This window comes from Peromyscus californicus, unplaced genomic scaffold, assembly GCF_007827085.1.
Source record: "Peromyscus californicus insignis strain IS unplaced genomic scaffold, ASM782708v3 Scaffold_6__1_contigs__length_162567912, whole genome shotgun sequence".
Lineage (NCBI taxonomy): Eukaryota > Metazoa > Chordata > Mammalia > Rodentia > Cricetidae > Peromyscus > Peromyscus californicus.
The window spans coordinates 130,947,975-130,964,878 of NW_026294584.1; the positions used below are offsets into that span (position 1 = coordinate 130,947,975).

Genomic DNA, 16,904 nt, shown 5'->3' on the forward strand with positions numbered 1-16,904 from the left:
GACCTTTTGATTGTAGACAGAATCAAAAATAGGAAACATGAATTTCCATTTCATCTAAGTTTCTTTTTTAAAAGTAATTATCAGGTTTCAAACCTTATGTCAATTACTTAAGACCAATTTTTTTTTCTTTTTTGTTGTTTTAGGAAAATTTGTAGTTTGTAGTTCATTAATTTTTTGCCAACCTACTTCCTTCTAGCATCTTCCATACCTTCTGAAATTATAACACATTGGCTACACTAGATGCACACTAAAAATGGCCAATGTTAAATTATCTGTGCTATGGAAGATCCAGCAAGACTAAGCTGTCTATTAGCACTCTGGTCCTTGACAAATTTGACATTTTCCCTAAACTCTAATTACCTCATTAAAAATATTTTTTTTCGATTTATTTACTCTGTGTTGTGCCTGTGCAGGTGGAAAGAGGGTGTTGAATTCCCTGGAACTGGAGTTATGGGTGGTTGTGAGTTGCCATGTAGATGCCAGGAACCAAACCTAGATCCTCTGCAACCACAGCAAGTGCTCCTAACTCCTTAGCCATCTCTCCTACATACCTAATTTTAAGAAAAGTTATAGCCTTGTAAACAACCTTACAAAGAATATTACCGCTGGGTGGTAGTGGCGCACACCTTTAATCCCAGCACTCGGGAGGCAGAGCCAGGCAGATCCCTGTGATTTTGAGGCTAGCGTGGGCTACAGAGTGAGTTCCAGGACAAGTGCAAAGCTACACAGAGAAACCCTGTCTCGAAAAACAAAACAAAAAACAAAAAACCAAAAAAAAAAGGATATTACCAACTGTATCAGGAAAGGCTTGATTATTGAATGGTCTGTTAAAATTCAATATTGCCAAGGCAGGTTACATAGGTACAGTTTTGCCTTCATTACCCTTTCTAACATTAACTCTGAAATGTTGTACTGCAGGCTTATGTGAGACTTTAATAATGAATTCTCTCCTGCCCCACCCATACACACAATGCAGAAGTACCTCCACACAGACTGCTTATTTAGCTGGTCATCTCATTAAATAAGATGTATTTTAGACATTCTAAATAACCCTTTGCTAGTTTGTTTAGAAATCTCAGCATACACAATATTGCTGCTCACATTTTAATTGTAGTATTAAAAGTAACTAATAATCAGAGAGATATCTCAGTGGGCTTAAGCCTCTACTGCCCAAGCCTCAGAACCCACATAAGAAAGCTAGAAAATGGTGAATGCTAACACTCTTCTGGTAAGATGGGAGGTAGATATAAAATTTCAAGTTATTTTTAGTTTTTTTTTTTTTTCCAAGACAGGATTTCTCTGTGTAGCTTTTGGAGCCTGTCCTGGAACTTGCTCTGTAGACCAGGCTGGCCTTGAACTCACAGAGATCTGCCTGCCTCTGCCTCCTGAGTACTGGGACTAAAGGCGTGAACCACCACCGCTCAGCAATATTTTTAGTTTTATCTACACACAAAGCAAAGGCATACATTAACACAGAATGTGTAATAATTGTGACTCTAAATGTCAAAGTTCAGAAATGAAATCTCATGGGCCTATACTGACCAATGAAATCATAGGTCACGATGATGTTAACATCCAAGTAAGTAAATTTTTCACACGTACTTGTCAGTTTCTGAAATACAGTTTGCTAAGCCCACTTTTTTTTCCCCTAACTTGCCAAAGCTACTTGTTTTTCTTAAGAATGCTATGCTGTGATCACTGAGGAAAACAATCTATTCTAGAGACTGTCTTGTATTTAATGTCTGTCTATGGTCTGTCCCTCTGAGTGTCCATTATGAATCTTTAAGTGAGGTCTTGTCAGTGTTCTAGATAACAAGAATGGCAACCTCCTTCGGAAACCAGTTCTCCTAGCTTCTAAGATTCAAGGTTATGATAAAGTATGAAGGCCCCTGTGAACAAAAGGGGAAATCAGAAACCAGGTCTATGTGGGATTCCTTTAGAGATCCCCTTTACCCTAAAGCATGTGACTACTTTTTAAGACAAAGAATAATAGGTTAAATTTAATTTTTTGTTTGTTTTAATGCAAGGTCTCTCTGTACAGGCCAAGCTGGCGTCCAACTCAGATCGTCTTGCTCAGCCTCCCCTGCTGGGATTATAAGTAAGCACCACCACAAATGGCTTAAAATGTAAAGAATGGACTCCACTTTGCTTTATGGTGCATCTTCATCATAAAACTTGCTGTTTCTGAACGTAAGAAAAGTAATTCAGATTTGAAAAGCAAACCCAGTTAACAAATCTACTTATGATGTTAAACTTTGCACAAGTCACTCATTTCTTTCATATTTTTCAATTTACTGGAATGTAAGTTTCTCAGGTATATCCTAATGATTTTCTAGAGTTCACTGATATCCACTGTCATGTCTTCCTTTTCATTCATCAAAGGCAGTAACACTTTTTTCTATCTACTTCCACTCAAAACAACCACATTAAATGCTGACTTGTTATTAACTTATTCTTACTTTATATATCAGTGTTTTGACTGTATGTAGACCTGTGTAACACATCGGTATTTTGCCCTTGAAGGGCAGAAAGGGGGTTGACTCCCCTGGAGCTGGAGTGACAGGTGGCTGTGACCTGTCAAGTGGGTGCTAGGAACTAACCCCAGGTTCTCTACAAAAGCATTAAGTGTTCTTAACTGCCAAGCCATTTCTCTAGCTCCTGACATAAAATCTTTAAGGAAAAGAAAAATCTTCTGGGACCACCATTTACATACTTGTTTTTATTTAGTGTGTCTATGGTGTGTTTACATGATATATCAATATGGGTGTATATGTGCCATAGCACACACCATGGCACATGTATAGAGGTCAGAGGACAACTTCTAGCAGTCCATTCTAGCCTTCCACCTTGTTTTGAGGGCCCTGGGTCTCTCTTGTTTCTGAGTATGTACTGTGCAGTCCAAGCTAGCTTGGACAGCAAGCCTCTCAGGGATTCTCCTGAATCACCACACCGATGCTGGAATTACAGATGTGCCCTACTACATCTGGCTTTTTGTGTGGGTTCTGGGATTTGAACTCAAATTGTCAGGCTTGTACAGCAAGTGCTTTTGCCCACTGAGTCACCTCCCTACACTCACTACATTCACATTATACTGTTTTAAATGTGCCTGCTGCAAAGGCTGTAACTTCACACTCTGGCTCTAAGAGCTGAAGACTAACAACCCCAAGTTACTCGACTTGATCAAGTTTTGGTATATGAAGTAAGTACCTGTTAGGGAAAACTAAAAGACCAAAAGTACGTTTTCATGTTTAACGTAAGGCCACTTTTCCAGTCCTGTATTATTGACTGTCTGTAAAACATTCCCTTGGTGTCAACAACCCAACCAACACTAAATGTATAGAGAAGATAGAGACTTTTGCTAGAGTTTATTAAAAACTACACAATTTTTTTCCAGTGTTAATTGGGAAAATAAACAGTATTTTTAAGGTTTCTAAGCAAATCTTAGTGCTTAATAATCTTTATCTTCTTAAATTTCAACACGATCAAATCCTACCTCTCCTACTGTTTGTTCCACAGCTAAAGTAATCAAATCAATTCAAATTACAAGAGCAAATGCTTAATTCAGTGCATTCCTAAATATCATTCCCCAGTTCTCACCTTCTCCTCTTGGCCGAGGACCCCACCTAGTGGACAGCAACTGGAATCAACCTTTCTACAGTCTCACTTCTTCCCTGCACAGAACAGCACACGGGCTTACTGGATTTGCTTATTGCTCAACTAACTCTATTTCAGAAGTTTCTTTAACATATATATCCCTCAAACCACTTTCTGTTTATATTCCAGTTATAGGCAAACATTATAAAAATTCTTTTTCTCTATTCATATTATAGTAAGTGAGCCCCAAAGAGTCCCCAATTTCAGCCTAATAAAGACAGTGCATTCCTTAACTTTGTCTCTAAAAGGGAAAATAATATAGTAAATTCCAAAACAAAATAGTGAATCCTCGACCTTAAATATAATGATCAATGGTCTCAAATTTTATCTTCAGAAGATCCAAGATTTGCACTGACCTTTTCATGTCCCTCTAATTAAGTTTATTCTCAGAATTTTTGCAAAAAAAATTAATTTGTTTCTATTTTATAAAGGCAGTGGTATGTAAATTGTACTGATTCCTGTTGCACTCACTATACAGTTACCACTATAGCAAGCAGCAAAGGGTGCAGCATTCCAACAAGAGGTTGGAAGAATGAACCTTTGGGCCACAGTGGGAATCTTCATCTATACCATTTCTTTCTAACTGAAATTGAGAGTGGCTTCACCCACAGGAACAAAAGACTGTGCTTTAGGACTGTCACCTCACAACTAAGCTCTCTGAGATCTTAGCTGTATTCTCTCCACTGTATTTGTCCATCTTGAATTAAACTAGTCCAAAAAAATGCAATATATATTTTTAAATTTATTTATAATAGTTTATTTTTTAATAATATATTATTTCTTCCCTTCCCTTTCATCCTTCTAATCCCTCTCACACATCCTCCCTTGCTCTCAAAGTCGTGGCCTCTTTAATCATTTATGTATATATACACATTTGTGCATGCATATGTGCCCTAAATACATGAATACAACCTGCTCAGTTCATATAATGCTACCTGTATGTCTATGATCTCAGGGATAATTACTTGGTATTGAACAACCAATCAAGGAGACTCTTCCAATTCCTAACTATGTGCTCAATATTTGTTCTTATGCCCACAGATAGATTTAATTCTCACCTCTCATATCAAAGAAACTTATCTTTGTAACAGAAAGAGACCATTACAGAAAACTACAACCAATCAAAATGCAGAGAACAAGAGATCATGTAGTGCCCAATTTAAACTGATACATCTGCAAAACAATTCCTGTACTGAAGGCTCAGGGATCATATCAGAATAGAAGATAGAAAGGTTGTAAAATGCAGAGAAGCAGGAAATTTGCTAAAACTGTGTTTTCTAGAAATGTCAGAGAGGATACAGACCCATGAAGTTTCATCAAATAAGACCTGAACAATACCAATGGACATACTAACATGGAAGGGGTCTCAACAACCATGGACAACCAGGAAATGCTAAGAGCAAGGAAAATATCTTCCCCAGGGGAGAGTCCTTCTAATATATTTTCAGTCCCTTTCAGAAACTTAAAATTTTTTTTTTATTTAACTTTATGTGCAGTGGTGTCAGATTCCCCTGGATATGGAGTTACAGACAGTTGTGAGCTACCATGTGGGTGCTGGGAATTGAACAAAGGTTCTCTGAAAGAGTAGCCAGTGGTCTTAACTGCTGAGCCATCTCTCTAGCTCCACCCCACCCCCACCCCTGCCTCTTTTAGAGTTTTATCAAACTCTTTAGCTTCACACACACATTGCTCAAACAAAGGTGAAATTTAAGACAATCAGTTAAACATAGTCATACAACTCTCTAATCTTCCCTTGTCTTGTCCTGTCTAGTCTAGTCTAGTCTAACCTAATCTAATCAAATCTTCGAATGTCCCCTAAAGGTCTGTTGACTGTCAGTAGGGTTCTATGTGAGATGTAAAGAATTAACATGCATAGTCCTAGCTTTCAAGGGGACAACTGGGTATTCGCATTGCTTTTTTGCCTTTTAGCTAAGACTAAATCTTGGGAGTGTTTTTGCAGTTTTCTTTTGTATCTCAACTTGACACCTGATTACCTGCATTGGTTTTGTTACCTTATGACAGAAAGTGATATTCTGATGGGGCTTCACAGTCTAGGACATTAAGCAAGGCCCCATTCTCTAGAGTGCCCATTCAACTTGCCTGTCTCTTTAGCCCTTCTCTGGACTTGTACTGCTCTTAATTTTAGTAATATATGATGATGTACTGCTCCCTACCTAGGCCTTTTCACTGCTGAGAATGGAGGCTAAGAGGGTGCACATTGATCAACTGAGCTCTTCAGGAGGAGGGCATCAGGACCTACAGTGAGTAAATGACCAACTGTACCAGCTCTGAACAACTCAGCAGCTAATTCTACTGTGCTATACAGCTATTTTAATTTTCTAAGTGTATCAAGAGAAAAATGGGAAGTAAAACAAATGTACAGTGTTTCCAGACTGGAAGTAACATTAAATATTATTTAGCACAATGACCTCACCTAGAAAGTTGAATTTCCTTAAGGTCACACTGCTAACAGAATTTAACAGCAGAAACAGAACTCGGATCTAAAACCCAAGCTTCTGACTTCTAGGAATGGATACAATAACACTGCTTCTTAAACTGCCACTTATGTAACTCCTGTCTTCCCAACAACACTGTAAGGTCTTTGATAACAAGGTAGTAAACTGACTTTACTGTTAACAATTTAGGGATGTTTAAGGGATACTTACGGAATTGGTAGAATAAAGTCTTTGTTATAAGAAAAGTAATGAAAAAGGCAGCTCAGATTTACATACTGCACCCCAAAATTTGTATAAACAGTATAAATATTTGTGTGTATCTATACATGTACATATGTAGAATGTAAGGAAAAGTACAAACACTTTGGGAGGAAGGGTGATCTGAGATAATATCTTAGAATAGACAACAGGACTATGGCTACAGATAAGTCTATAAAGCTTCAAAGTGCTAACATTCAAACTACAAAAAAGTTTGAATATTACCCGTAGATCAAATTCTTTTGTGTTCATGTATGGAGCCCAGAGGTGGTCTATGCTGAGTATCTTCCTCAACCATTCCCCAATTTCTCTGTTTAAATATATGAGTATGGGTGCAGAGGCCTAAGGAGGATGCCACATGTCCTGATGTATTACTCTCTATCTTATTCCTTTGAGACATGCTCTCTTACTAAGTAAATCTGGAGTGATGCTAGCAGCCAGTAAGTCCGAGCAATCCTGTCTCCATTACAGAACTCAAGTTATGGATGCAAATATGCCCACACCCAGTTTTTTAATCTGGGTGCTGGAGTAGGGGTTTGAACTCAGGTCCTCAAGGTTACACGGCAAGCATTTCCTACCCACTGAGCAATCTCTCCAGTCCCTCTAACCAAAGTTTTGAGATAGGGTTTCTCAATGAATCTAGAGCTTACTGATTCAGGTAGTCTAGCTCATCTCCTCAACACTGGGATTTCAGGTAGGTGAACACTGCACCTGGGTTTCTCTTTCTTTCTTTCTTTTTTCTTTTTCTTTTTTTTTTTTGGTTTCTTCAGACAGGGTTTCTCTGTGTAGTTTTGGTGCCTGTCCTGATATCAATCACTCTGTAGAACAGGCTGGCCTCGAACTCACAGAGATCTGCCTGGCTCTGCCTTCTGAGTGCTCAGATTAAAGGTGTGCGTCACCGCTGCCCGGCCACACATGGTTTTTCTATGAAGGTTCTGGAGACTGAATTCAGATTCTTCTTGTGCTTGACTGAACCATTCCTCAATCCTTCAAGTTCATATTAGAAAAACTATTCCAAGTACTGCTCCTCACTCATCTGACACACATACAATGGCTATGACCTCTGTTCTGGAAGTACATTAACCTTTTACCTTAAAGCTAACAAACTATTTCAGTAAAATTTCTTTATTGCTCAGGCCTCTGGGACATTTCTAGTTGTTCTTCTTTCTGCCGAGGCACCTGAGTGTTGGCTTGCTCCTTCACATCCTTAGGTCTTTGCTCAGATAGTACATTCCTCACAAGGCCTTCCCTGACCTTTTAAAGAGTTCTTACTCTTTGCAACTGTGTATTTACTCATGCTTTATTTATCTATCTTCCATTTCTATACAGTAAACTCAATAAAGACAATGGGTTTTTTGCCCTTCCATCAGTTTTACTCTTATGTGCGGCCACTACCCCACTATCATATCATCATGCTAGTTTAAAATACACTTAGGAGCTAAGATCAGGTATTATATATCTAAATATCTATCATAACATTTTTCTAGGATGCCTTACACAGAATAAGTACTCCTAAGTCTGATCACACATGTTGAATGGGTTTGTGATGGAAAGGAAAAGAAAAAGAAAGGGCCAGCCCCTGCCAGTCATTCTAACAAGGTTCCGAGGCAGCATACTTCTTTGGCCATCCTAACCTTCAACAGCATTTTCCTTTCTTGTATAATTCCCTTGCTTTCAACTAATACTTTTTCCTACCCCAGAACACTTGTGTATGTATCTGGCTCTTACTTTTCAGACCAATCCCAAATCAAAGGCTTTCTAACTCCTGTCACCCTGATGGTTCTCCTCTTCTCACTTATCTGTCATTTACCCCATCCATAGGGCCTGACAGCATTCTGTGTATTCATGGGTATATGCTTCAGGTAAACTCATGGGTTAGGATCAGAGAATTCTCAATGACACTGTGGAAGAAATGCGAACACAAACAATGGGCAAAACTGAACTGATTCTGTAAGACAGACAATTTTAAAAAATCTGACAGAAAGGTCTAATATAAAACCACTTGAATCTTCATAACTTAATGCTATTAGCTAATTTTTCCTATTATATGTTATATACATAACTTTTATATTATATATAATTATCATATATAAAATTTATAAGTCAGAGAAAGAAAAACTATGTACATAGAACACAGTAGCTAAAAAACATGCCTAATAAAAATTCATGTTCTAAGGCTGGGTGTGGTGTCAGACACCTTTAATCTCAGCACTCAGGAAGCAGAGGCAGGTGGATCTCTGTGAGTTCAGGGATAACCTGGTCTCCAGTGAGTTCCAGGCCAGTCAGTGCTACATAGTGAGACCCGTCTCAAAAAAAAAAAAAAAAAAAAAAGGCAAAAAAGTTCTAGATTACTTAAGCTCTGAAATGTTCTAGTTGTGAAACAGGCTAGTTATGAAACCATGAGAATACTTAACTTCCTACATTTCTGCTGTCTCATCAACAACAATGAAAAACAATCTATCAAAGTCAAGTATAGGGCTGTCTAAGCACCTAAGAGAAAATTACATGTGTTTAAACATACTTCCTGCCACATCATAAACAAAGAATAAATGGCAGCTATCATTATGACTGTCATTAGACACTATAAGGTGCATTATCTATTAATTTCAAGTATTATTTTAAGCAAAGATAACTATATTGCAATGTAAGTATTTTCATATTCTCTAATATATAAAATGACAAATAAACTGATATTACAGGAAGAAAGGCCACAGTATTATATAATCAGTAAAAATTTATAGTGAAATTGTATTTACAGATATAGAAAAATGCTCATAGCAGTTTTAGTTGAAAAAAACTCAACAGTGGATGAGTTTTATTTTATTTAAAACATTAATAAAATTGAATGAAAAATAAATGTGAACTTTCTTCAATTTTTTTTCAAATGCAAGAAGTATATTGAATAAAACACACCAAAATATTGGCAAGAGCTATTTTTATTTTTTCTTCTTTCCTTTCTATATTTTTAAAGTTTTCAACATTGAGCACATTTTTTAAAAATTCAAAATACTTAATTTTTACACTTTGAAAACAGCATTTTTGAGAAAACAATTGCTTGTGACTATCAATCTGCTTTTGTGAGCTCAAAGATGATACTCTGATGTGAACCGATTCAAGTTTATTTTGCACACATGTATTATGGACATACATGAGGATGAGACTACTACTTTTAGAGGTTTGTAAAGTTTGAGTATGTTAATAAGGTTTTTATATAGGGGAAAATGATCCCATTAACCTAAGAAGGAAAGGAAAACTTAATCTTTGGGCTAGGTAGCTGAGTTGGTAGAGTGCTTGCCTAGAATGCACAGGACCTGGGTTTAATCCACAGCACTGAATAAACTGGGTGTGGTAATACATGCTTATATTCCCAGCATTTGGGAGGTAAAAGCAGGAAGAAGACCAGAACTTCAAAGTCGTACTCTGATACACAGTAAGTCTGAGGCCAGCTTGGATTACAAGAGATATCTCCACCACCATGAGATAGCTCAGTGGGTACAGGTGCTTACTGCCAAGCTTGGAGATCTGAGTTCAATTCCTGGGACTCACATGACAGAAGGCGAGATATGGCATGCACACACACTCTGTAATGTGCCCCTCCACACACATACAAATAAATAAACATTAAAAACAAAAGTGAGGAACTTTTAATAATCAACGTAACAGGATAGTTCTAACCAAATTCCATGTTAATCATCAGGTCAAAGCCATGCTTTGCACATTAGTAAAAGTAGATAAGAATTTTTTTCTTTTCTTTCTTTTTTTTTGAGACATAGTCTCACATTACACAGGCAGGCCTAAAAGATATTTGGTCTCAAACCCTACACAATCAATTCCTGATCCTCCTGCCTCCCCCTACCAAGCACTGGGATTATAGGTGTGTACTATCAGACCCATCTTGGAAAATTTTTACATACCTAACTAAAAACCAAAATACTACTTTAAAAACCAGACTGATCATTTTTCATGTGTGAGAAAGAAAGAGAGAGAGAGAGAGAGAGAGAGAGAGAGAGAGAGAGAGAGAGAGAGAACATGCATATAATGCCTGTAAAAACAGCAAGTTAACAGAAATCTAACACTTACCCGTTCTGCAGCTGACTCCTCTCCGGGTACACACGCAGCAGCAGCAGCAGCAGCACAAGCTATTTCCATCACAGAAGAGCTGGTAGGAGCATCAGTCGTAGATGAAGACCTGGGCCGACCTGACTGTATAACAGCAGCCACCTCCTGGCCAGATTTCCTGTTGATTTGGGGACTTCCCTTTGGGGCTTCTGACTTGCCCCGCCTACTATGCAAGCTTGTCCCTCTCTTCATCTTGGGTGGCACTCGGATTTGTTGCAGAACACGATTCAGAGCTGTGGGGTGGGTGGAGACACCATCAATCTCAGCACACGTGTTCTGACTGTCCAGATCCACTTCAGGCTCTGGATCTGTCTGAATCTGCTGCACATCGTGTGGAGACACTGATGACCTCCTGCGCTGGTGCTGGAACAGATGCTTCAAGCCTTGGCCAATCACATTAATGTTCTCCAGAGCATTGTGGGTCATTTTAGATAACTTTTGTTCTGATTCTGTCTGCCTCCTGGCTTCTGCATCTTGGGATTTGCCTCCAGGATCAGGGTCCTCATATAACTGTTCACTGCCGGAAGGCTCCATCAGTAAGCTTAATAAGCTTATTTGCAAACTCAAAAAATTTTAAACACACCAAGACTGTCAAATTAGGTAGGCATTTGCTTCAACAGTGACTATGCATGCAGCTGTGAGATGGAGGCTTCATGCCTACCTAATGTTAAAAAAAAGAAAAAAAGAAAAAAGAAAAAGGAAAAAAAAAAGAAAACAACCTTGTGTCATACAACCATGCAAAAATACAGAAACACTACAGTTAAAAGAAAAACATGCAGCTAGCCAAACAAATAAGTTACTACCATTAAGCAATCTTTAATCAGAAGATTAAAAGATAATTTTTCAGCTAATGGGTTATGGTATTTTCTAGAATAAAAAGCCCAGAACAAGGACACAGGAAATAAAAACAGCAATGTCGGGGTAGGGGTGGGGAGAATAATCCCTTACAAGCTTCAGTATATGAAGAAGGATAGGACCATCTTAGAATAGACACTATAATAGCAGTTGGCAGGACAACCAGCCATTGCTTAGAAAATCAAGAGAACAGACCATCTAGTATGTTTAGTCTAGCTGAGGCAATTAAACTTTTTTTTACATTTATAATCATAGCTAAGTATCTACATGCTGAAATTCAGCAAATTCAGATAACAGTGAGATAGGAATATCCCAATCTATGTGGATTTTAATGAAAATTTGGAATCTCTTGCTACCTACCATCCATCCATATTCATCAAGCTCAATGGTAATTAGAGGTGACAGGTTTGCTTTTTTGGGAGGACAAAACAAAACAAAAATCTTGTAAACAGAATTCTCTGCTGAAGTCAAAATAACCTTTCTGGCTCCAATAAATGAGTAGTCCAGACAAATCAGTCTTCAGAGAGAATAGAGCTTTGCTCAATACCAGCTGTCAAAAAGGGAGATTTGAACTGGGGGGCAGGGGCACACACCTGTAATTCTAGCACTCAGGAGACTAAGACAGGAAGATGGAGAGTCAAAGGTCAATCTAGATTACAGACAGCAAGTTCTAGGTCAGTCTGGACTATACAGTGACACCAATTCTTTAAAAAAAAAGAAATCCCTTTCTCAACTGTATTATTCTTGATAGATGCTTCCTATCTATATAAACTCAAAAGCAAAGATGTAGTACAGTTAACTAGGTACAATGGAAGAGCAGAGAAAAATTAAAGGTCAAAGGTTAAATAGTGACGATAAGCCAGTATTAAACACAGGAAAAGGAAGTTGAAACTAAGAGCATGATTGTCATGGCTACTGAAATTACATGCAAAGGGGAGGGGTGGATGGTCAGGGATCAGATCTCTTTTCTTTAATAAAAAGTGTTTCATTTTTATTGAGTTTGTGCAAATATATAAAATTGTATAAATGCATAGAAGTTACTAGAGAGGACAAAACATGGTACTGGAGTTCTTGCATATTTTCTCTCAATTTCTGTTGCTGTTTAGAAGACTTTAAAACTCTCTACATTACCAGTACCCTGAGCAATCTGTCACTGCCAGTTAAGTACTGAAAGTTCCTGTTCTGGGGTATGAGTCCTGTTGCCACCAAGTGGCGAGGCAGAAGGCATAAATGAGCTCATTGTGAACATAGGCTACTGTACTGAGGGACAGGGAACACAGATCCACTCACACTCCCTGATGACTATCCTCAGACCTTCACATCATAGGACATGGACACTGGTACAGCGGCTCCAATGGTCCCTATTCTTTCAAACCTGTTTCCTCATCTGCTGACTCTTAATGACTCAATAGAACAAAGAGTGACTGAGTTCAAAAACACTCATCTCTCCCCAGTATTTTTCTACTTTCTGAACACCATATGTTTCTTCGTTCCCAAAGGAGGCAACTGAGAGCAGCTGTTAAGAGTGGGGAGGCTCCTTGTCCTCCACTGAAATTCTTTGTGGTCTATATGGCCACCTATCCCTTTCCTAATTGTACATTTGCATTAGTTTGTTGTTCTTCCTTTGGGACCAAAAAGAGAAAAACTCTTATTGTCTTAGATTTAGTGCAGTTTTCTTGGGCTCTTTGTGGGCAAAACTTTTGCCAACAGTATACATATTTAATTAGCCTGACCTTCCCTCATGTGTTTGCCTGGCAGACTAATAGTTACTGAATTGTATTAATCTCAGAGAAAAAGGGCTGTGTGACCAAGATATGAGCACTGTTTACAGTGTACATGTCAATCTCTACTCTACTGGGATGCTGAGATGGAGAATATGGGAGGATGTCATAGTAAAGCTGACAGTTACCAGGTGGTTTGTGATTTTCCTTATTTATACTGTATTAGTCAAACTGTGCAACTGACCTGGTTATTGTAAGAAAAATAAAACAATTTATCCCATGAGATTAAAAGATACCATGAATAAAATAATGGTACTAAGGTAACTGAGAAACTAAATGAACTGCTTATCTCACACATGAAGGTATTAGGAGTCAACTACTCAGCACACTTTTCTTTGGGCAGTATTGGAACTAACCAACTGACCGTCTGCTTCCTATCTAAAACATTTGGAGAATATGGTACATTTTAAATGTCAGCTAACTTCATCTGAGATTTCACTAGTATTTGTACATTGTCTATTTTTTAAAAAATTGAAATGACTGATTACAAAGAGATTCTAGCAATCCTAGGGAAACCTGCAGCATGGTACCGATTTTCCAAGCCAAGGCTCTTGCTCACAGCTGTAAAGACGAGGGATGCATCCCAGTATTTCTAACAGCAAGACTTATCTTAATTACACTAGCTAGCACAGGCCCATGGAACATACAGCCCTAAATACACCCAAGCTGAGTTTTAAGCAATAAGTTGTGATTATTCACTTCTGATAGAAGATGTAACCTGGTAAGGGGTACAGTTATCATTTGCTGTGACATCACACATATAGAACATGGTCAGAATTGTGATGGCTCCTCCAGTCTCTATACAGAAGATCTCTAAGGTCCTTGGTCGAGGTACGCCAAATACTAATGAATAATGAAGATCAAGTGTTACAGCAAAATAATCAATGACAATAATACTGTCATAACACTGCAAATACTGATAGTAAGAATGTTAGCACTCCTGGAACTCAGTAATCTCAAAAGACTTTCGGATGGCCTACCTTTTTCTTCCCTAAGACAGTCATCCTAGAGTAAGTGTAACTGTTGATCAGTTTATGAAGAAACTCAAAGTTACATTTAGATCCCTGGCTTGTCATATATAAGGTTCCACTATGAAGCTAACTGTACTCTAGTAAGAGAGGGACTTGGCTTTTCTTTCACTTATTATCTCTAAAGTGTCACATTCTTATAGTAAAGGGGACAAAATAGAGAAAAGGAAAGAGGAGCAAAACGACATGACAAGAGATGTGAAATATGGGCAAAGAAGAGCAAGAAGCAGCCATGTACACACCACACATTTCTGGTCAGTTCATTCAATTCTCAGAATTTTCCACAATTCATTTTTCTACCACAGTTTTGCTTAAGACATAATAGATGGTAAGTGCACACGCAGGAAGCAAGTTGCTTTGAATTAATATTAGAAATAAAATGGAAAATTGCTTTTTAAAATCCAACAAATGTTTAAAAGGGCACTCCACAAAACCATCCTCAATTATACACAAATGATTCCGTTTTGTTCCTTTTCTCTTGTCAACGTTTTTGTTTTTATGTTTGGCAGTGAGCCAAGTTACTTTCACAGGTCATGAAGACTTGGATACTTGCCTTCACTGCTCTTCCTCAAGCACATCCAGGGGGCACAGCTGTCCTTTCAGGAAAAGCTGAAAAACAAGCATAAGAACAGAAGTGAAACTTAGCCCGGAGCTCACCTATTCCAGACACACAGGGAAGGCTAAAGGTATACAAAATATTCCAATTCTAGGTTCTACCAGTAGGAAGGGGTAGAGTCATTTTCAGGTTTTTGTCAGCATTTTCTAATTTTTAAAAAAATAAAAATTGTAGTCAAGAAAGAAAACATATTGGAAAAAATATAAAAATTATCAGCATTGAAAAAAGAGAATGGGGGCTGAAGGGATGGCTTAGCTCTTGCACTGACGCTCTTCCAGAGGTCCTGAGTTCAATTCCCAGCAATCACATCTCTAGTGGGATCTGATGCCCTCTTCTGGCATAAAGGCATACATGCAGATAGAGCACTTATACATAAAATAAATTAATCTAAAAAAGAAAAAAGAGAACATGCCAAGTGTAATGGTACATGCCTTCATTCTTAGCACTCCAGAAGCAGAGCCAGCCAATTTCTGGCCAATCTGGTATATACTGAAGGTCTCAGGGTAGGCAGAGCCACATAATGAGATTGTGTCAGGGGCAGGGTGGGGGTATCACAGAGTTACAATAAATATTTTGGCATGATTGTACTGAATAACAAACAGATACTGTATCAGTTGTAGTCTTGAACTCACATGAAATTTAAAAAGAGGCACAAGAAAACACCACAATTCCATAAACATTTTCTCAAGTACTTCTGTTTGCAAATGTCTGCAAGTTTTCATTGAAAGGCATTCTAAAGCCAGGCAGAGTGGCCTAATACTTATGACCCCAACACTTATGACCCTAACACATATGATCCCAAGATCATAGACCCAGGCTTCCCTAGGACACCTAGCAAACTCCAGGCCAGACTGGGCTACACAGTGAGATCCTACCTCAAAACTTGGGAGTGAGGAGAAAGGAAGGAAAAAATGGAGGGAATTAAAAAATCTATTTACTATGTACAACTGAGAAATGTAATGTATCAAAACTGAAAATTTCCTGGAAAACTAGCTTTTAACAGCCATCACTAGAGACACAATTTAATTACAGAAGCATTGTAGGAATATCTGTTATATACTCAGCATTATAGAGACGAAATAGAAATTTACTCTGAGGGAACTCACCTAGGAAGAAAACAAGACTTGTGTACTTGGAAGCTGAAAACAGTACACAGCATCATATGAGAGCTAAAGTAGGAGCAGAAAAGACTGTTTGGTTGGCAAAGCATGAGAACCTGAGCGTGATCCCAGAACCCACATGAAAAGCCAGGGGTGACACATCTACATTGCACCCCAGAACCACTAGGAAGGTGGAGACAAGTGGATCCCTGTGGTCTGCTGGCCAGCCAGGCAAACTGGTGAGTTACAGACCAGTGAGAAAGCCTGTCTTAAAAAAAAAAAAAAAGTGGATGGCACCTGACTCCTGGCCTCTGACCTCCATAGCACATGCACACACAACCCACAGGAACATGAATATGCATGTACTGTACATGCACATACACAGAGCTAGGCTGGAATCATGATTACAGACAGTCACCATTAGAAATCAGGTCAAAATCAATCCTTCTTCCCTTAAAATGTTTGTCAGATATCTGTCACAGAAACAGACAGTGACTTGACACATGGTAGACAAAAAAAATGAACTCCCAACTCTTTCTCTTGATTCCTTTGGAATCCCTTTCCATAAAGTTTTCAGTAAAGATCTTATTATGACCAGTGTTTCTTAGTCACAGCTGTATTTACACTGTCGACATTCTTCCCTTTCAGAAGAAAATTAAAAATCAGTTTTTTAAGCTCCTTGTAGTTTTCTATAATGACAGAGACTTCTTCTATCTTTTAATATAAGCCTATTTTACCCTGAATAATTACCTGGCTTAGCATGGTTTATACAAGACAGATGACAAAGGAAAAATAAAGTTTATAGTTGTAAACTACTGGGTTAGGCTGAGAAAACTGTAAAGAAGTACTTAAAAAACAAAATGAGCATGGTTCATTGATCTTTCAGGTCCAGAGGAATAGCTATACCCATGATCTACCATCAAAGAGACAGAAAACTGAATCCTGTTTGTTATGCTACTATTAAAACTAAATGTGTACTGTATTACATGTACATAGACTATTTTATTCCTGAATGAGTGACAGGTGACTAGTAATCC

The 16,904-nt window shown here is 38.2% G+C and overlaps 1 protein-coding gene across 4 annotated transcripts in view; it reads right to left on the reverse strand.

Moving 5' to 3' along the window:
• The window catches only part of Tmcc1 (transmembrane and coiled-coil domain family 1), a 193,628-nt gene that overhangs the window by 116,670 nt on the left and 60,054 nt on the right, over nucleotides 1-16,904 (reverse strand). For 2 of the 4 annotated variants that reach the window (XM_052719114.1, XM_052719115.1), the window contains 2 exons: nucleotides 14,705-14,760; nucleotides 10,449-10,720 (listed from right to left, as the gene is read on the reverse strand). In XM_052719114.1, coding sequence (XP_052575074.1) covers nucleotides 10,449-10,720; nucleotides 14,705-14,729 — 297 coding nt within the window. In that variant the 5' untranslated portion in view covers nucleotides 14,730-14,760. Of the gene's footprint in view, nucleotides 1-10,448; nucleotides 11,145-14,704; nucleotides 14,761-16,904 lie in introns of those variants that run through there. The other 2 variants (XM_052719113.1, XM_052719112.1) reach the window with 1 other exon arrangement.